The sequence below is a fragment of the Camellia sinensis genome, chromosome 6, assembly GCF_055761805.1.
Source record: "Camellia sinensis isolate YWXY chromosome 6, ASM5576180v1, whole genome shotgun sequence".
Taxonomy (NCBI): Eukaryota; Viridiplantae; Streptophyta; class Magnoliopsida; order Ericales; family Theaceae; genus Camellia; species Camellia sinensis.
In genome coordinates this window covers 152,219,511-152,242,300 of record NC_138966.1, presented here as the reverse complement: position 1 = coordinate 152,242,300, position 22,790 = coordinate 152,219,511, and the positions used below count along the sequence as shown (strand labels likewise).

Below are 22,790 nucleotides of genomic sequence, written 5' to 3'. Positions count from 1 at the left end.
TGGTTTTAGAAAAACCATTATTCATCATGAAAGAGTCAATTTTTTGTACCATTGCCGTGGGGCTTGCTTGAGGCCATACAAACTTTTCTTCAAATTGGAAACAAATTTTTCTTTCCCTTTTTTCACAAAACCTTCTGATTGCTCCATGTAAATTTCTTCTTCAAGTTGTTCAACTTCAAGGTTTATACTTGCAGCTATGCCAAGTACAATCCAAATAGAAGACATCTTCACAACCGGCGAAAAAATCTCATCAAAGTCAATACCTTTCTTTTGCCCAAAGCCTTTCACAACAAGACATGTCTTGTACCTCAGATTATTGCCATCATTCTTCAATTTGAAAATCCACTTATTTTTCAGAATTTTCCTCCCCTTAGGCAACTTCACTAAATCATAAGTGTGATTTTCAAGTAAGGAATTCATCTCCTCTTCCATGGCCTTTTTCCAATCACTTTTCTTTGCATGCTCAGTTGCTTTTTGGTAGCTCTCGGGCTCCCCTTGATCGGATATCAATACAAATTCATTGGGAGAATACTTTTTTGAAGGTTGCCAGTCCCTTGTAGATTTCTTCAACTCGAGTTGTGGTGGCAGTTCTTGAGTTGTATGCTCTTTTTCAATTTATGGCTCAACTTCATTAGGATTAACATCATTCTCTACATCTTCAATGGGTGGCTACACATCTCCCCCATTTTCATCAATAACTAAAGATGAAAGAAATGGATCCATGTCAATGAGATCATGAGTTTTTGGCTTCGGTTGATCACCTTTGTCAATGTCTTCAATTGTTTGGTCTTTAAGAAACACAACATCACGGCTTCGAATGACTTTCTTGTCTACTAAATCCCACAATATATACCCAAATTCATCACGCCCATAGTCAAGAAAAATACATTGTCTTGACTTACTATCAAGCTTGGACCTCTCATCATTTGGAATGTGAATAAAAGCTCGGCAACCAAATACTCTTAAGTGCTCATAAAACACGTCTTTACCAGTCTAAACTCTTTTTGGAACATCACCATTCAAAGGATAGGAATGAGACAAATTGATCACGTCAACCACTGTCCTCATTGCCTTACCCCAAAAGGATCTTGGCAATTTAGCTTGTGAAAGCAAACATCTTGTTCTTTCCACAATGGTGCGGTTCATTCTCTTGGCAACGCCATTTTGTTGAGGAGTCTTCTTAATTGTCTTCTGGTGCTGGGTACCTTGGTTGCGACAATACTTATCAAATGGCCCAATGTATTCACCACCATTGTCTGATCGGATGCACTTCAATTTCTATCCCGTTTCTCTTTTAACCATGGCCTAAAAATGTTTAAATACTTCTAAAACTTGATCTTTAGTTTTTAGTATAAAAGCCCAAACTTTCCTTGAATAATCATTAATGAAAATAACAAAATAAAGTGCACCACTATGTGTTCTAACATTTAAAGGACCACAAACATCCGAATGAATCAACTCTAAAAATTTTCTTTTCTAGAAGCAACATTTTAATGAAAAGAAACTCTATGTTGTTTACCCGTCAAACAATGAACACAAGTTTTAAGATATGTACTTTTCAAACCGGGTAGAAGCTCTTTCTTGAACAAAACTTGTAGCCCCTTTTCACTCATATGGCCAAGCCGCTTGTGCTACAATTCGGTAGAAGTATCATCTTCAAGTGCATTGATAACGCCTTTACAAATTTTTCCTTACATCGAATAAAGTGTATGAGTCTTCTTGCACTAGCCACCACTAAAGAACCCTTTGTGAGCTTCCACATTCCATTACCAAATTTGTTGTTGAAGCCTTCATCATCTAGCTTCTCGGTAGAGATCAAATTGAGGCGAATGTCAAGAACATGCCTCACATCTTTAAGCAACAACTTACAGCCCAAATTTGTTTCCAAGCAAACATCACCCATGCCAATAATCTTGGACAAACCTTCATTACCCATTCGAACAGAACCATAATCTCCTTTGGTGTAGATAGTGAAGAAATCTACTTGAGAAGCCACATGAAAAGAAGCATTGGAATCAATCACCCAATTGTTCTCTTGGCCCACAAAATTGATACAATCATTTTCACAAACGACTATGAGATCACCATTGGTAGTAACCGCCATATTATGTCTTTTTGCTTCTTATCCACACTTTTGTCACGTCTTTTCTCCTTATTCTTGGGTTTTCGGCATTTTAGCTTCATGTGCCCTTTCTTATGGTAATAATAGCACTCAATGTCTTTCTTTGAAAAAGAACCATCTCTTGATTTGTTACAGCTTTGATCACGACTATGAGGAGTCTTACTCCTAACCTTTGTTTTGCTTCGGCCTCTCACAACAAATGCTTTGAAATGAGAGGAACCCGCTGATTTTCTTCTAATTTCTTTATTCAACAAGCTATTAATGACTGGGCTCATTGTGACAACTCCATCAGGTGCCAAATTACTAACCGCCACAACTAAAGTCTCCCAACTTTCAGGCAAAGAACTAAGTAGCAACAAAGCCTGCAACTTATCATCAAAAATAATTTTTATAGAAGCAAGTTGGTAAAAAATACTCTTTATTTCATTCAAATGTTTCGAAATAGGGCTACCCCCTTTATATTTTAAATTAAGCAACTTACGAAATAGAAAAGCTTTATTTGTGGCTGATTTTCTATCATAAAGGCCTTTTAATTTTTTTTATAAATCATGTGCTGAAATTTCATTAGCAACATGATGAAACATATTGTTATCAATCCATTGACAGATAACGCCAACGGCTTTTCGATTAAGCCTCTTCTATTCATTATCTTGCATACCATCGGGTTTGCCACAATCATCCTCAATGGGTCCATACAAATCTTTACAACATAATAGGTCCTCCATTTTAGTTTTTCAAATTACCCAATTGCTTCCATTGAAGCTAGACACACGACTCACATTCCCCTCCATTGATTTACACAAATAAATAAACCCAAATAAACCGTAAGCTCTGATACTAGTTGTTAGAGAAAATATATGATTCCCCATAAGTAAATCAATCAATGGGAATAAAAACTAATGCAGAAAAATTAAATCAAAAGCAACACAAGAATTTTGCGTGGTTCCCTCAATATAAGGTACGTCCACCGGATCGAAATCCGATTCCACTATCAACCAAAAAGTTTCCAAACGATTACAAACGAGACACGAATGGTTTCACAAAAATCACCCTTAAGTGAATTCCAAATAATCACAAATAAACAAGAGGAAAGATCTCACCAAATAGATGAACAAAAGTCTTCAAAAGTAGAGTTGAAGAAGACCCAAAAATAATGAACCAAATCAATCCACACGCTGCCGAAATAAACCCACATAATTTATTTCACCAAGCTTTGAATTCACCAATTGATTAACCCAGCAAGCACCATATCAAATCTGTAGCTTCCACCCAAAACAAATACCACCAAAATTGTTAAAGCAACACTATGTCATGGGACCAAAAACAATATATATATATATATATATATATATATATATATATATATTATTGATTCTTGGGTTATGTTATCAAAACCTTAATTGTTACCAAATTGAATTAGGCCTCTAAAAGTTAGATATAATATATTAAAATATATTATACTTAAACCAAACCAAATTAAAATTCTTTTAACAAACCAATTGGGTCTCAAACTCCAATAAGGAGATATACCCCAACACATCTTACTACCATTGTTGGAAGTTGCAGCAATGGAACGTACACATTTTCTTGTATTGTTTGCATATATGGCTTGTTGTTGTTGTTGCCTAGACAGACCCAGTTGATTTGATTTTTCCTTTACACCTCCTGGAACTTTGTTGTGGGGGTTGAAGAGTCGTGCGGAGAATGGGTTTGGTAAAAATAAATTAAAAAAATTAAACAAAACGAAAGCAGGGAGGGCCACGGGAAATGACGACAGATGATCTGGACTCAAGTTCTAATCTCTCTTTTTCAATCTCAATAAAAAGTTCAAATTTCAATATCATGTTCTAATTTAGCACCAAGGACCCAAATCCCATATCCTGGTTGGGACTTTCACCGTTGTTGTTCATCTTACTACCATTGTTGGAAGTCACAGCAACGGAATGTACACATTTTCTTGTATTGTTTGCATATATGGCTTTTTGTTGTTGTTGCCGTCTAGATAGACCCAATTGATTTGCTTTTTCCTTTACACCTTCTAAAACTTTGTTGTGGGGGTTGATGAGTCATCTGGAGAATGGTGATTGCTAAAAAAACACATTAAACAAAACGACCTCATTTTTGCCAAAACGACGTTGTTTTGGCGAGGGCCATAGAGAAGGCTGCAGGAAATGGTGGCAGATGATCTGGACTCATAAAAATGTGGGAAAAATTCATAAAATTATGTCAATATATTTGAAAATATATGAAAAATGAAGTGACGTTCTAATTATTTTCAAGATTTCATTTGTCTTCAGTCTACGAAGTGGATTCGATTTGTTCACTTTTGGTCTGTGAACTCATTTTGATAATCTGATCTAATAAATAGGTATCAAGTATCAACGTGTAGATCATCTAGAAAAAAAAAAAGAAAAAGATTGATCAAAAAATTTTATCACATGTTTCTTTGTAAAATGAACAATAATTATAATTTTTCATATATATCATTTATTTTTTACAAAAATAAATATAATTAAAATAAGTGTTTAAATTACAGTTATTGAATCACTTTAATTTTTTTTTTTATAAATAATTAAAGTGGGATTCACAGTAAATTTACTAGTCAAAACTGATAAGTTTGTCTACCTAGACAAAAGTTAAGTTCTTGTCTAATGATATTTAATGATCGTTTTGTGGGACCCTTCCTTGCTTGGGGGGGTTTTATGAAAATAACTTTGGATTCCAGCTCATAGTATGGTATATATCATTCATATTCTTAAGTAAAATGAAATGAATCAATCAGTAAACAGTAAATTTTCCATAAGTCACGCGTTTGAATGTCTTATTTTGTTCCATTGTCAATTCCTTGTTTGCGGAATTTTTTCTTACTCAGAATGTGACTTCTCTTTCAAAAACATTACACTAATAAAAAACACACAAATCACTACCATACAACTTTTTGAGTTTGGTTGCTGAGAAGTGAGAAGGTTAAGAAAAAGATAAGAGAATTTGTTTAGTTATCTCCCAACTGTTTTTGACATTTTGCCTTGTTTGAAAAGTTAATTATTTGATTATTTTAATTTGGTTAAAATGGTTATGTTTGAGACGATAATTTAATTTTTTTTAGTTGATTTGATAATTGTAAAAAAAAAATAATTATGAATTTAATGTGACATTTTATTTTATTAATTATTTTAACATATTTTATCTTTATTGATAATTTTAACTAAAAAAACTAAAAAAGTAACTTGCCATCTATGCCTATGGTTTGTAAATTGTTTAAGACAGAGAATTAACTTAGTTGATGACGTGATCCTTTATCATGCATGATGCTTGAGGCTTCATTTAGAAATTAATTTTTTGGTTAAAAAATTTAAAATTCAACCTTAAAAGTAAAAGGTCGTGTTGATTGACAGAAGTTGTTACCATCAATGTAAAATGAGTAATATACTCTCAATTTTGTAAAGGCTAATACGTGGCTTGATTTTTTTCAAGAATAAAGTGATCAATGGAGGCCAGAAATAAATCATACATATTAATTAATTATGTTTTTCAATGTATAATTATTCATAATTTTTTTTTTCAATTCATAAACAAGTTAAAAAATTATTAAAAACAAACTTGAGTTGTGACTATTATAATCAAATCAGAATGTTTAATTGGCTTAATAGATGAGATATATGAGTCTAATTTTTACTGTTAGAAATAACTTCCCTAATTCATATTCCCCTGTATTAAAAAAATATTAAAAATATCAAATCGAGCCATTTTATGTAGTTGATGATAACATATCTCTTTCTTTCTCGTCCTAAGGGTTCGTTTGTTTTCAGAAGTAAAATAGAGAGAATTTATAGTGAGGAGATTGTTAGTGAGGGAATTATTAGTGAGGAGATTAAGTAAAATTATGTTTGTTTTAATGATAGTTGTTAGCATAAGAATTGTTAAATTATTTTTATATAAAATAATAAAACAAATAAAAAAATACAAAAAATTAAACAGTAATGTTAAAAAAAAATGCCAAACATGTAAAAAATTTAAAAAAATAAAAAACTTCTAGTTCGGCAGACTATTTTTCTAATACCACCTCCACCTCCACCTCCACCTCTTCCATCCTAATCCCTCTTCCAACCTCCATATTAATCCCCTGCTCTATTTCAATTCCTTCTCCAACTCTACAAATAAACACAATACTAAATGAGTCTCACCTCCATTCTAATCCCATCCCACACTCTACACCCCAAAACAAACGGACCTAAATTTCTTCTATTTAACCTTATTGTGTGGGAAAAAGCATATTCGAGACATAAAAAGGGAAAAAGGGGACAGATGATCCCTACTCATTTTATCTGTTAACAGAAAATTCATTCAATCATAATTCATAAGATGTCTCAATGAATTAATGATAAAATTTCTCAGTGGTAATGAAATAGAGCAATGAAATATGAAAAAAACATTAAAAGGTTGGAACAAAAAAACTTACATGAACACATTCTCTCTCATCAAAACCCCTATGGCACTTTTGTTTTTTTTGGGTGGGTAATGACACACTTCTTACCATGGTATAAAGTTGTATTTTTTTATTTTTTATTTTTTTGGATGCGTAATGACACACTTCTTACCATGTTATAAAGTTGTATTTTTTTTAATTTTTTTTTATATTTTTTAACTCACGTTATCTTTTTATTTTATTGCACATCTTTTTATATAAAATCAAAAAAATATCATCTCAAACACCCTTTTAATATATAATAAAGTGTTTACACCACTTCTTACAATTAATCCTAATAAGTTTACAATGAATTTCCCATAAGAATTCTCCAAAAGAATCAGCTGCATAAAAGGATTTGCTAAAATACAGAAGAAAAACAATAAAAATAAAAGAGAAGATGTTCTCTTTGTCATAATCCAAGTCTCTGTATATACATAAGAAGCCTCTCACTTGTGGCCCCAAATGAATGTTGATTAAAAGATGATCATAGCTCAACTTTCATCTGTGCTGTGCCTTCATCCAAATTTGGACAGTTGTCGTGCTGGCGGAGCAGCGAGCCTACACAGAATAAATAAATTACAATTTAAATGCTCCAAACTAGACTCTAATTTAGCAAGTGATTTTAATTTATTTTTTAAAACTTTTTTACCATGAAAATTCTGAGGTTGATTCTGGCCAAAACCCATCTGAACAACACTTTGCAGATCGTCCTCCCAAAATGTCGAAGCCTGGAAATGTATTTACAAGCATATATTAAGCCATTTTGTGAAAGATTAATGAAATACTTTTGGGACACTAATTTAGAAAATGAAATCCCCAATTACCTGAGAGGCAGCCTCACCAAATCCATCAATGGAAGGCAATTGCGAGCCTAAGTTTCGCCGCAGAGCAGCATTCAAATTGTTGAGTGAGAAGGGGTTCTCTGTTCCATTAGGAATACCACTGTGTTGGTATCCATAAGGGAATGGCGGTGTCGTGGACTCTAACGGGTAAATATTGTTTGGCATAGATCCGCGAGTTTGAAAGATCTAGAATTTGCATAACATTTAGAAGACATAATAACAAAATTCAAGTTGAACTTTCAAAACATGAAAGAATACAATTTACAAAATGTTACAGACTTACATCCTTTGATAAAAGAGCTTCAATGTTAAATTCCATTCTAGGATTGACAGTTGCCAATTTCATTGACAAGAACTGTATAACATAACAGATCAACAAAACATAAATTTAGCAGTATTACTCAAAAGTCTATAATTACAATTGTGAGTTATGAACTTAGCATAATTTGAATTTACCTCGACTTGTCGCTGCAAGGACTGCACGTAATTTATAATTTCATCAAGCATGACAGCTTTCCCGGTCACCTGGTACGAAAATTCAAGCTCAATTTAAGGTTCTACACAATTTTCCCATAGAATTCAAGCACAAAGTATTGTTTTCAAAAACAGTAAAAATCACCTTATTGCAGCCAGGCACAAGATCTTGCAAGAACTTCATTCTCTCACTAATTTTCTCTCTCCTGACCTAGTTGACAAAAGTTGATATGTCAATTGGATTCTAAACTTATAGTTATGGCAAATGATAACAACAATAAATTTGCTATTTTTTCATACTCTTTCAGCAAGGCTATGGCTATCAGTAGCTTGTCCTCTTCGAGCCCTGACATGGATATAGTCCTTGGGAGGCTCAGGAGGCTTAGCACTATCTTTACTTTGTTCTGCAACTTTCACATTCTCATCTCCTTTGCTTCTCTTGGAATTTGATTCATCATTCCCTGATACAACCTGTAATTTACACACTTTCTTCAACAATCTTTAACCAAAAAAAAAAAGAAAAAAAAAAAAGGAGAATTAGGAAGTAGTGTTTTTACTTTGGCATCTTTAACTGGTGAAGATGAAGATGGGGTTTCCTTTCCTTTTCCCTTTGGAATTGATTTTCTTTTCCTAGCATTAGCATCATTCTGACCTTTAATCCCAATTTCCCCACCTGGGATCTGCTCAGAAACCGAAGATTCCCCTCTTGAATCCCCAAATTCTCCATTTTCAGGCGTCGAAGACCTCGATAACCTAGTGAATTTCTTATCAGAACCCCAATTCCCTTCCTGCAACAACCCATCTTTGTTTTCTTGCAAACCCATTGAAGATCCAGCAAATTTCATCGACTGGTGGGTACTCGAAGTCACAGAGATTTTGCCCAATTCCATTCTGGGTACCAATCTATGACCCATTTCGGATTCAATCTGCCCAAATTGCCCAAAATTTTTACTCCCAAAAGATGAAAACTTTGCAGCCCTCTCTGCGAATCCAGGATCGGTAGAAAATGGTGTCGAACTTTGTAAATTGTTTCCAGGAATCTGCAAATTCCCTCTGATCTGATGATCCATGATTGAGAGGTTGAGCTTTGGTGGTGAATTCAAAGGAGTACTATAACTTGAATTGTTAGTACTATTGTTGTTGTTGGCACAAATGTAAGGTGGCGGCGACATTTCGCCGCCGCCGGAGTTGCAAATGCTTCCGAGTCTGCCGATGAGTTCTCTGAGCACAACACCGTCGCCGCCGCTTGCGGCGGCGGCCGGAGAGGAAACCATGGAGCTGAGGGCGGACTCAAATGGGTCGGTTTGATCCATTGAATTGTTGTCCCAATTGGGGTTGAAAAAGCAATTGGGAAGTTGCTCTGAGCTGCAATTCAGATGATTGGATTGGATTTCCATTCCAAAACTTGAAGAAGAATTCCAAGTGGGTAACATTGTGTTTTCCTCACTGAGAAAGAGCTTTTCTTTTTCCATTTCAGAGAGAGTTTGAGAATGGAATTGAGAAAGTGTGGAAGAAAAGAGAGACTAGAAAATGAATAATTCAGAGAATTTGAAGACCCATGAAATGAACCCAGTTGGGAGTTGAAAGAAAATAATGTGGTTGTATTTGCTTCTTGAAATTCACTCAAACAAGAAAGAAATAAAGAGAGTTTAAGAGAAGGAGATGGGTATGAGCACAAAAAGGAGTAAAGAGGGAAAAAAGAAAGAGAGAGTGAGAGAAAAAAATAGGAGGAAAGTGGAGAGGAAGCAAGAAAGATAAAAAAAAATAAAGGCAATGTCTGTTTGACCTTTTTAAGTACCAAACCCACATGCACACATATACATGAAAAATATTTATTTATGTGATGTGTAATTACTATTACATAAAAAGGGTGAGAATTTAACCCCAAAATAAGGTTCAGAATTCTCACTCTCTCTTATTCCTATTCCTATTTAGAAAAAATTTCAAATCTGTGGCACATTTCATCTAATTTTTTTGTTTTTTTTGTTTTTTATGGTGCAAGTATTTTTTTGGGCTCCGTTTGGTAAGACTTTCTAATTATGATTTGGAAATATGAGTTGTATTTTGAATTTGTGCGTTTTAAAATTATGATTTGAATGCAGAAAATTTATTTGGTTATGATTTTTGAATAAAGTATTGAATTGAGTTTTGAATTGAGCGTGGAATTGAGTTTTAAAAGTTTGATTTGACATGTGAAGTAAGAAAATTTGTTTGGTTATGATTTTTGAAAAGAATTTCAAAACTTAATTCAAATTATTATAACTCATAACAAAACACACTACTTTCATACTATTGGAAATTCTGATTAGCAATCATAACCAAACTTTTTTTAAAATTCAATTAAAAAAATTTATTATTAACAGAAAATAACATTATTCAATTTTTTAATTGAAAATACTGTAAAGGAAATAATTTTTTTTCAAAATAAATATTCAAAAATTTTAAATCATAAATATTTAAAAAATTTAATAAGTAAAAAATTAAAATGAATATTCAAAAAATTTAAATAATTTAAAATTTTAATATTTTAAATTTTAAAACAACTCTATACTCAAATCGTAACCAAACATATAAAACAAAACTCAATTAAGAAATTATTTTTAAAACCCATAACTAAACACATAACTCAAAACTCCATACTACTTTCACAACTCTACACTCAAATCGTAACCAAATACATAACAAAAAAAATTAAAATATTTAAAAATATTTTTATAAAATAGAGTTTGAATTTATTTTTATAAAATATTTTAAAATTAAAAAAATTAAAATCGTAATATTTAAAAAGTAAAATATTTAACAATATTCAAAAAATTAAAAAATTAAAAAAATCGTAACATATTTAAATATTTAAATATTTAAAATCTTAACAAAATTAAAATATTTTTAAAATATTTAAATACTTAAAATATTTAAAAAATTAAAATATTGATTTGAATTGAGTTTTGAAGGCTTCGTTTGGGAAGCCTTGGTTGAGGCTTTTTTGGCTATTTTAGCTACAAAAAAATAAAATAGGCTATTTTAGCCACAAAAAATAAAACATCATATTCAACCCATAATCATTACACTCTTCTCTCACAAAAAAAGTCAAAAAAGTCAAAAAATCAAAAAGTCCTTCCCAAACCAAGCTTTTTAGCGTAGGCTAAAATAATCAAAAAAGCCAAAAATCCAAAAAGCCAACCCACTTCCCAAACCAACCCGAAAAGAGTTTTGAATTATGTGTTTGGTTATGAGTTTTGAAAAGTAATGATTATATTTTGAATTGAGTTTTGAGAAATGAGCATAAAATTATAATTTGAAAACTCAAAACAAACACCACAATTAAATCAATGGATGGAACTATAATTTGAGAAGCTTATCAAACGGAGCCTTGGTCTTGCACCAAAAAGATACTGTGTAGTGTAATTTTTTTTTTTTCATTGGCCTTTGACATGCAATTTGCTTATAAATTAACAGTTGACATACAAAAGTTTTACAGTGAATGAATTTAGAAAAGAAGTTTTAAGGACCTTAAGCATCTTTTTAGTTCATCTAGGTGTTATTTGAGTTTGTCTTGTCTACCATGAATATTATTTTCATGATTTTAATTGTTAATCTTATAAGATCTATGTGTAGATTATCAATAAAAAAATTATATTTATATGAAATTATAGCATGATTTTTATTATATTTATTTTAAAAAATAAATTTTATTATAAAATCATGTAGCTAGATCATTAGATGAATCTGAACATTTTTATAGACTATTTATATACAAACATTTACCAAATAAATGACTCATATTTCCCTTTAGAAGAACTCATAATAGTTCTTATATGCCCAAATAGCACTTTAATCTAAAACTATAGATTAGAGAGCACCTTTTTTCTTTACAAAAATGTGGACTTAAAACTTCTTAACAGACAAGACAAACCCTTATCAGATGTGATTGAATGTGATGTTCAAATTCGATTACCACCACTACGCTATGAAGTTTCTCGTTCTCTTATCTCCTATATATTTTGTCTCTCCTTTGGCTTTGTGAAATATGTAGTAGTCTCTCCTTTTTCTTCTTCTTTTATGATTCACTCTCTTTTTCTTGCTTTTGTTGTTTATTAAGCTGATGGGGGGGAAAGAGAGAGGAAGGCAAGCAAGGACACTGAAAGAGAGCTTTGCTTCTGCTGCACAAAGCACTGCCATTGTTTGTCATGTCCTGCAAATCATCAATAATTTAATTCACAGTTTGAAGACTGAGTTTATATATATATATATATATAAATATAACATAAATTTACATTAAAACAAAAAAACAAAAAACAAAAAAAACTAGAAGCATAATATGTCAAACGTTAGTGAGTGGGCATTTGAATTTTGTAAAATTCCCTCCAAGTTCCTAAATTTAAATCTTCAAAAATATCTTAAGTCTTTTTGTGTAATTTTACAATTTTAGAGGTCATAACTTGCAATTAAATAATCTTAATTAAGAATAATATTAAAATATCAAAAACCCAGTTATCTACTGGATTCTTTCTGTTCATTTCTCCAATCTCAAATCGAAACAAAAAAGTCATGTCCAGCCAAATTAATTTGTGTAAGAATTTAAATAAGAAATGGATTTAATCAACATTAAATAAATAGTCAGGAGGCTCAATTATAATAAATAAAATTTTAAATTTGGCTAGTTCTTAGAGCATCCCTATCGGTTCCTTATAATATATTTTTGCTATTATGAGGGGTTGATTCGTCCAAAATCTTTCTCCACTAGATCCCTTATACAATCTTTTAAATTTAGGATTGTTACAGTCACTCTCTATTTGTAAAAGAGTCACTGTAACTCTCTTATATCTGACATGGGTCGTCCATTCCGATGTCCCAAAAGAGGCAAAACTTACTTCACTTGTCGTCCACTCGGACGTCCAGCCGGTCAACCTCCCGAACGTCCGGTGCCTGACTTTTGCTTCTACTGCTTTCTTCTATTTTGGACTTTAATTCATATTGTTTAATTTATATGGCTTCTGCTGCTTTCTTTTGTTTTTAGCCTCCATTTTTTACTTTAATTATTTTATTATTAAAAAAATATTCAAATTTAAAAATAGTTAAAAAGATTATTTTACTAAAATAAAAAAAAATAGAAAACTTATTGGAAAAAATAAATAAAAAAGTGATTCTTAAAATAAGAAATAAATTTTATAATAATATTTTAAAATAAAATTTAGATAAGCTGATAAGGATGCATTAGATTATGACAACCTACAGATATCTCCAAGAAAAATGCTTGAGAGCACTAGAAATAGAGTAGTAGAAGGAGCACTAATGATGTAACAGTGGGCCCCGCTCACTTTCTATGCCTTGTTTCTTTTTTTTCTTTTTTTTTATCATTCCCAATGCATTAGTACTATTAATAATGTATTTTTTAGTAGTCTAAATCATTGTTGTATCTCCAATCTCTCTCTACTCCCCCACCTCCAATTAGTTACTTTAGGTAATGACATTTATAAAACTCATTTCCAATTTAAGGGGTTGTTAATACGTGGAGTCCTACCTTGTGTAAGTCATTATTAGTCCCCTAAAAATATAAAGGGTGATTATTTTGTCCTCTCTCTTGTCCCTACTTCATTTGTTATATCAACTCTTCTTTTCTTTAAAAAAAATATTAAAGAATTATTGGACAAAATAGTTGAAAAGTAACTCCTAAAATAGAGAATGCATTTTTAAAGCAAAGCTTAAAAAATAGAAATAAAATAAGGAGTATGGCTGTGTCTTATTTTTTATTTTATTAATAATCATTTTCCTTTCAACACAGTGAAACAATTATGGTTTACACAGCTTCCCATTGCATCTCTGTATTATCCTGGATGCCACTACTATAACAGGATACAGAGGGACATATGTATTATATATTGATATATATATATATATATATGAAAGAGTTCAAAGAAATGCATGCATGCATGTATGAATTTTGAATGAAAATGCCAGTCAAGACCTAACAACCCCCCCCCCCCCCCCCCCCCAAATTGCTGACTTCTCCCCTCACCACCCCCACCATTTCCCACTGTTACCACCACCCTCTCTCTCTCTCTCAATTTTAAACAATTTGAAAATAGTTAATAAGGTTAAAATTTTTAACGAAATATCAGACCTACCGACACAGATGTGACTAATTGAGGACATTCATTTATTTTGTCCAATAAAAAAAAAGATAAATATTTTTATGTCATTCAGAAAATCATAGCAAACTACTACCTTTGGATACTAGTAAATTAACCAAATAACTTGTGACAATATTTTTCTCTTGGTAAGTATGATATTCTGGCTCCGTCTGGCAAGAATAAAACGGGATTTTTTTTTGGCTATTTTAGTCATAAAAGACAAAATAGGCTATTTTAGCCACAAAAAACAAAATATCACATTCAATCCATAATCATTACATTCTTCTCTCACAAAAAAAGTCAAAAAAGCCAAAAAGTCAAGAAGTCCTTCCCAAACCAAACTTTTTAACCCATGCTAAAATAGTCAAAAAAAAGTCAAAAATCTAAAAAGCCAACCCACTTTCCAAACGGAGGCTCTATCATAAATATTAAAGTCAGGGGTAATTATATAAAAAAAAATAATTAGAGTTTGATTCTTATAATAAAATAATCTTGAATTTTTAATTTGATCAATATAAATCTTAATCATTTGATTTGTTTTCAATTTAAACCATCTTTCTATTTTCGTTAGGTAAAATTGACAGAAAAAATGATATTTTAATCATTTTAAGTACGTGTACATTGAATTTAATAGATAAAATAATATTTTTCTATCAATTTTACTTAATAAAAATAAGCAAATGATTTAAATTAAAAACAAATCAAAAGATTAGATTTAAATTGATAAAATTAAAATTTTATTTTGTTACAAAAATCAAACTCTTTGTAATTACCCCTTAAATCTATTAACAGTTTAAATTAAAATAAACTAATGTTAATAGTTTAAAAAAGTGATTATTCAAATTAATAGTTTAAGGCCTTTCTAAAATAAAAATAAAAATAAAAATTAAATTTGTTTTTTAAAGGTACAGTAATAAGTAAGGGGGGAAAGTTTTATTTATTTATTTCTTATTTTGGCTTCAAACTTAAAAAATGCCACAAAGTCGGCGGTGGAAAAATGAATAAATAAATTAACAAAAAAAAAATTAAGAAAAAGAAAATTTTTAAAAAAGGATAAATTATAAATATATCCCTAGGTTTGCTTAAAATACAAATTAATCTTTGTAGTTTGAATAATTATAAATATCCTCTTGTTAAAATTTTTATTTAACAGAATTAATTAAAAAAAAATTCATAATTATTTTTCTATATAATAATAAAATTATTTAAATTATTAATTATACATATTTATTATATTATTAAAAATTATTAATTAACTTGATAATTTATTAATAGAAAAAACAATTTATTATGAAATTAAAAATTTTAAGAGTGAAATATAATTTTCAAAATTATAAGTAGTGATTTGTATTTTAATTAAATTTTAAGGGTGCATTTGTAATTTATCCGAAAAAAAAAGAAATAAGAGAAGAACAGACCCTGTGGGTGTAACGTGGTCTTCAATCATTGAAACACACATCCATATGCGCTTAAATAAATATACAGCAAGGGACACGTGTTGACTCCCCATTAGTCATTTGGCACAGTATTCGATGTTAATCCATTTGTTTATTCAAAACAACTGACCGTTGCGGTTGTTTTCTACTTTTCGTTTCTATTTTATTTTATTAATTATTTTTTTATTTTTTTATTTTTCACTAAACAATGAGGAAGTCTCTCCCAATCAAAGCTTGGAAGGAATCATAGAGCAGACGCAGGAGTTTAATGATCAATGTTAAAACCATTTTTTATTACTACCACTTTTCCAATTATATATACTGACGAACAGTTGTGTGTGTCAGAGTTTTATTATATTTTTTATAAAAATATTGAAATACTCCTTCCGTCTTAAAATAATAATTTATTTTTGAAGAATTTAATTTTTTTGATAATATAATTATTATATTTTAAAAATATTAATTTTTTAAAATTACCCTTTGATAGAGCTTTTTAACTATGCTCTAAGAGTTGTATTTTGAGTTTATGAATTTTAGAATTATGATTTGAGTATGAAAAATTTATTTGGTGAAAGAATTTTGAATTGAGTAGGAAATTTTTGATATGACATATAATAGTTAATACAAAAATTTACAATGCATAACTAAACATAAATTCAAAATTCTATTAAAACACATAAAAAAAATTTAAAAATTCAGAAAATATTTTTTCCGAATATATAAAAATTAATATATGTCAATTGCAAAAAAAAATTAAAAATTGCTTTGTTCCGGTCAACCGGCCGGACGACCGATTAGTTCAAATTTCCGACTTTCGACCGCGTTTTCAAAAGTAAGCGTAGAATTAAGTTTTGAAATGTGTAAACAAACTTAGTTCCAGAGCTTTACCAAACACAGCCTGAGATACTCCCTTCGTCTTAAAATAATAGTTCATTTTCAAGAATTTAATTTTTTTTGATAATATAATTATTATACTTTAAAAATATTGATTTTTTAAAATTATCCTTTGATGGTATATTTTTTTAGAGAATGTCAATTGTTATAATTATATTTTTTATGTTATTAATGAATTTTTTTAAAAAAAAGACAAAATAAGAAATTCATATCATTTTAGTCTTTAATTTTTGAAAATAAACTAATATTTTGAGATAATAAAAAATAAAATAAAAAATTAATATTTTAAGATAGAAGAAATATTAATTATAAAAAAACTTATTACTTGTCATGAATATTTAAGACTTATTTTGATAACGATTTTTAAAATCATCACAAAATTAGCAAAAGTTATTATCAAAAAATCAAATTTTAATTTTTTATATGTATTTTTTTAAAAAAATTAATTAAAATAATCCTAAATTTTAACTGTCGGCAAAATTATGAGTTTGGAGCTTCATTGGCCCTGTTTGGTAGAGCTGTGGGAAAGTGCTTATAGCTTATGGCTAAACAGCTTATAGCTTATAACTTTCAGCTTAAGCTGATTTCCAGCTTATTTTTAAAGCATCTCCTGCCCCACTTAAAGAATAAGCTGTTTTCTGACTTCCACAAAGCTATAAGCTATAAGCTATAAGCTAAACCAAACACATCAAAATAGCTTAAATTAAGCTGAAAGCTGAAATAAGTTGAAATTAAGCTGTACCAAACAGGGCCATTGACTCGAACGAAGGCCAATTCATAAATTTTCATCTTTATGGCCCAATGTGATAAAGAAAAAAGAAAAAAAAAAGAGAGAGATAAATTTGAGCTATCCTTTGTCACGTTTGTTTGATAGATTAGGTTAAATAAGATTATGATTGCGGTCAAATTAAGTGAGAGATTAGTAATATAGTGGTATTAGAATAATGCTTTGTGTACCAATTAATATACTAATTAATGTATCAACAGATGATGCGTTATAATTTTAAAATAATAATATCATAACATATGTTGGTATAATAATTAGTATATCAATTGGTGCATGTAATGCCACTGGTGGTATTAAGTTACAAATATAAGATAAAATGTGTTTATTTATACAGTGATGCGTGGGTATTAGTTGATTGTGATTAAACTTGTAAAATTACATAATTATCCTTCTTTCATCATACAATCATTGGAACTAAGGGAAAAAATGGTCTTTTTATCATCAATCCCATCTCCCACCCATATTTGCTAACTACAATTGGAATGCTAATTTCCTTACAACTATTCTAACCAAACATGTTATGAGTGGAGTTTACCTTGCTCAAAATCCAAGCCTCTTACGGAGGCAAACAAATATGCCCTTAAGTTTCATGATACAGGTAAGTGGCCTCTTACCATGTATTATCTTTTGTCTCATTATATTTTATTGATTCATTAAATTATTTTTATTGACATGAATACTCTGATGAACTAATAGAAATATCATTGTATAATAAATAGTGTGAAATGTTTAGGTTCAAGGAGTTTTCAATAATTAACAATAATCTATCACAAAATAATCTTGATCATATATAGGTGGTAGGACATTTTTAAAACTTACCCCCCCCAAAAAAAAAAAAAAAAAAAACCCTCAAATTAAGGGGTTGTTTGGGATGACCTAAATAAGTGTATTTTTTATCTTTTTACTAAAAAATATATAAAAAAATAAAAAAGTAATGTAATAAAAAAAATAAAAAAATAAATTATTTAAGACTTTTTAAACTTGGCCTAATTCACTTATACTAGGATTCCATTTATCAAGGATGTGATGGGATATTCTTTCCCAGATTTCATTGATGCCACCAATATGCTATTTTTCAAATAATGGAAATAATTTGGTACACAGTGCATTCTACATTTCTCAAAAACATTATTGAGCTTTGTTCCTTCATTTTATTGTTCTTTTTCCTCTTCTATAATTGGATTACCCCTAACATAGATACAAAAAAGCATCATGACGTCTATCAAATAAAAAATGGGGAATGCTAGACATAGTAAGCTGCTGTTTGGTAGAACTTTCTAAATATAATTTGAGAATATAAATTATATTTTTAATTTATATGTTTTAGAATTATGATTTGAGTGTGAAAAATTTATTTGATAAATGAGTTTTGAAATGAGTTTTGAATTGAGTAGGAATTTTTTGATGTGACATATAATATTTGATACAAAAACTTGCAACTCATAACCAAACACACAACTCAAAATTCTATTAAAGCTCATAATTTTTTTTTAAAAATTTTAAAAATATTTTTTGTTGAATATATAAAAATTAACATGAGTCAATTGCAAAAAAAAATTTAAAAAAAATAAAAAATTATGTTGTTCCGGTCAACTGTCCGGACGACCGATTGGCTCAAATTTTTCCGCCTTCGACTATATTTTCAAAAGTGAGTGTGGAATCGCATTTTGAAAATCGTAAACAAATACTATGTTCAAATTGAACTTTGGAATGTTCCAAAGCCCTACCAAACATAACCTAAATTTTCTACTAAATAAATGACTAAATATCTCACATAGATGCAGGGTCCAGAAATATATACCCCATACCTATATAAGATATTTATTCAGTAAATATTTAGAGCCTGCAATATTTTTCATAAAAAAAATCCGATTTTTTAAAGTGCTTTGAAAATGGGTCCTAGTTATTAAAGTGGCTTTAACTTTTGCCAAAACAAGACACAAGTTTGTGCTCTTAATGCCTTGTTAGCTTCAATTTATGACTGATAATGCCTCGCATTAATTACATTAATGGTTATGCATACAATACACTTTAGTCTTAAATTTTTTTTTTTCACTTTAATTCTCAAGCTGAAACACTAATAAATCTAAAAATGTGAATTTACAAATTATTTAGTTTTTAATTTTATATTATGAACCCAAAAATTTTATTAAAGTGAAAATTATATAAAATGATTGTCATTTACATATTTGAGTTTAATTTTATAGGGATAAAAATGGATTTATCAAAATATAAAATTACACATTTGGTCAATCCTCACTATAGAATTTTTCTCACATTCTAGAACCAATCTCACATTACGAACAAAAACATAACACTTTAATGTAACACTTCAATAACGTAACACTTTAATGTAGCACACTACAAAATTATTTAGTGTACTTTTTTCAAACGTAACAACGTAACACTCAAAAAAAATTATTTGGTGTACTTTTCCCAAACGTAACACTCCAATGTACCAAAAAAAAAAAAAACTCATTATTGTACTTTTTCCAAACGTAACATTCCAATCAATGTAATCCCAAACATAACGCTCCAATGTAACATACTCCAATATAACAGACAAAACCATTAAAAAAAACTCCTTAGTGCATTTTTTCCAAACGTAAAACTCACAATTTAAAATTATACATTTGCCCAAAACTTACGAAAGAATATTTGTATTCCTTTTGAAATGGTTTGAAGAATCCCACATTCTTTTTTTTAGTGTTACATCAGAGTGTTACGTATAGGAAAAATATACTAAGGATTTTTTTATGTGTTATATTAAAGTGTTACATTAAGGAGCTTTTTTTGAGTGTTATATTGAAGTGTTACGTTCGGTAAAAGTACATTAAATAATTTTTTTGTATGTTACATTAGAGTGTTATATTAAGAAATTTTTGTGTGTGTTACATTAAAATGTTACACTAAGAAGTTTTTTTGAAGTCTTATATTAGAGTGTTACGTTTAGAAAAAGTACATTAAGGAGTTTTTTTTTGTGTGTAACATAATAGTGTTACACTAAAGATTTTTCTTGTGTATTACATTAGAATGTTATATTAAGGAGTTTTTTTGGAGTGTTATATTTTGGAATGTTATATTAAAGTGTTTCATTTAAAAAAAATATAGTAAGAAGTTTTTTTATGTGTTACATTAGGATATTACATTAAGATTTTTTATTTTATTTTAGTGTTACATTGAAGTGTTATGTTTGAGTGTTATACTGGAGTATTACAGTTTGAAATTATATATTTTGCCAAAGCTTATTAAGTAGTTTTTTTACTCTTTTTAAAATGTTTGAAAAATCTCACATCCTTTTGAAATATTTGAAGAATCTCATATTTTAAATCATTTTGTATTCCTTTTGAAATGTTTTTTAAATAAAAAAGATTTTCATATAAAAATTTATCCAAAATTTGATTCTCATACATTATGAACCTTACCCTTTTAGCACAAAATAAAAAATAAAAAGAAACATAATAGAAATAAAAGTATAACGGTGAATCAAATTTTTAAATAATATATTAAATCTACCTTTTTAAAATCAACGAAACTAATTAATTTATAAGAAAATTCTCAGAATTAAATGGATTACCAAATTTTACAATTCATAAAATACGTGGTCTGTTAGATAAATAACAGTTAAGTTTTTTATTATTATTATTATTATTTGGGTAAATTTGACACGCCTTAAAATTTGAAGAAAATAGAGTGAGTCTCATAAATCCAACATTATTACATTGAAGTCCCTCAAAATTATAATTTACTTAATACTTAGCCAATTATTCATTTTAATAAAAAAGTAATATTATTATTTTTTACACTAAAATATATATTTTATCTTGTTTATTTTTTTATTTTTATACTATTTGTATTAGCTTTAGTCATTTTAACTTTACTAAAAGACAGTAGGAATAATTACGTCAAAATTATAGAACTTTATATTTTTCAAAATCTTCAAAGAGATCAGTATAATTTACCCTTAATGGTATATATATATATATATATATATTATTGTGAGTTCTGGTTGGTTTCATGTCAAGGCCTCCCAAGGCGATTGGTGTACAAATACATGAAACATGGCAATTGTTTTTCGACTGCTTCAAATTATTAGGATATTGTAGCAAATGTGGACAAACCCTGCTTTAACAAATAATTTTTTTTAAAAAAAAAAACAAGGCAACAAGAACAACATCACTGCTGGAGATTCTCTTCCACAGGCATTAAAAATAAGAATTAGGATCATTTGTTTTTGTAGAGGGTGTGTCATGGTAATGTCCAAAAAAATATTACAGTTGTAATTTGTTGCTTTTTGTAGAGTTGTCATTCAATTCACTTGATACATTATTCTTATTCCTTGTAGGAATGGCCAATCTAGAGTTATATTTTTACTACAAATGATCTACTTGTTTCTTCTTTTCTTTTTTTACTTTTTCCTTTTTTCAATGCCAATCCAAAGAGCTCTTCCATCATTCAGGACACTTTGGGTTGTGTTGAATCTTTGAATTCGTACCGAAATTTGTTGTTTTTTTTTTCTTTTATTTTTTATAAATTCAAATTTCAAATACAGTCTTACTGAAACTCTAGAGTCTTTGAAAGTTTTAATTTTATAAAATGTCAACAAAAACAAAAATAAAAGCAGAAGTGCTCTAATTGCATAAAAGCAAATGAACTTAATCCAAATATTTTAAATTCTGAATACTTTTGTCTACGCAGCATTGAGAACGATAAGATGTACCCATTTTTACATTCATATTTAAAAAGATTATTTTTATAACTTGTACCCAAATCACCATAAACTCTTTTTTTAATAATAAATGATGATAATGATAATAATAAACTATCTAGTTTTCTGGTTCAAGTGGGCTAATTTATTAAGCTAGCTCAAAATCAAAATCTCCCACCGAAATGAATGCTACTATAGTTTACACACCTTGTGTTGTTCCCATTACACGTTCATGTCTCTCCTCTTTTAATTAATGGGTAACAATTAAATTATATATTACTATTTATTAGCATATATAACAGTGCAAGTTCATCCCCTCATATTAGTTTAATATTTGTCACAATAAGTCAAATAGGTATGTATATGCTCACTTTGAGTAAATATTTAAAATATAACACTTAGATGTTCATGCTTTGGTTTAGGGCTGGTTTGGAATGTTCTAAAAAAGTGTACTTTTTGACTTATTGGCTTTTATGGGTTAGGTTTGGGTTGGGTTTGATGTGATGTGTTAGAGAGGTGATGTGATTTAAATAAGATGATGTGACTTAAATAGGATAGTGACTTTTTGACTTTTTATATTATTTAGTTTATGCCAAACCAACCTTTAGCACCATCTATTCCAATTCTCACAACATCTTAGTATGAATAACAGTTTGGTTTGCTTTTAACGTTAGTGGTTGATAGTACATGATGCATATGCAAAAATTTTGAAAAAATGTTCAACTTGAATTGAGACTGGAATTGAAATGAATTGGAGAACAATACTAGAAATTGAAAGATAATACTGAAAATTGACTAAGTTCAATTTGAGGAATGAATTTACAAAAGTAATGAATTGTTTGAGTGGTGCATAAGTCTTTTCTATTCTTATGATTTTCTATTTATAGATGTTAGAATTTATTGTGAACTCTTATTGGTTATTAATTGG

The 22,790-nt window shown here is 29.2% G+C and overlaps 1 protein-coding gene across 1 annotated transcript; it reads right to left on the bottom strand.

Moving 5' to 3' along the window:
- Positions 1 to 6,820: 6,820 nt before the first annotated feature.
- LOC114267816 (transcription factor bHLH62) lies at positions 6,821 to 9,711 on the bottom strand. Its single transcript, XM_028208886.2, has 8 exons — positions 8,464 to 9,711; positions 8,207 to 8,377; positions 8,052 to 8,117; positions 7,889 to 7,957; positions 7,716 to 7,787; positions 7,415 to 7,618; positions 7,240 to 7,318; positions 6,821 to 7,148 (listed from the first exon to the last, which is right to left on the bottom strand). The coding sequence occupies exons 1-8, from the start codon at positions 9,376 to 9,378 to the stop codon at positions 7,075 to 7,077; spliced, it is 1,650 nt and encodes a 549-aa protein (XP_028064687.2). The 5' UTR covers positions 9,379 to 9,711; the 3' UTR covers positions 6,821 to 7,074.
- Positions 9,712 to 22,790: the final 13,079 nt, after the last annotated feature.

What these genes read in the sequence shown, in the direction of transcription:
- LOC114267816 (XM_028208886.2), bottom strand. Translation starts at nt 9,378, where the DNA reads ATGGAAAAAGAAAAGCTCTTTCTCAGTGAGGAAAACACAATGTTACCC. An exon ending in CCTTGCAGCGACAAGTCGAG is followed by an intron (nt 7,788 to 7,888) that starts GTAAATTCAAAT and finishes TATGTTATACAG; the next exon opens with TTCTTGTCAATGAAATTGGC. An exon ending in TTGGTGAGGCTGCCTCTCAG is followed by an intron (nt 7,319 to 7,414) that starts GTAATTGGGGAT and finishes ATACATTTCCAG; the next exon opens with GCTTCGACATTTTGGGAGGA.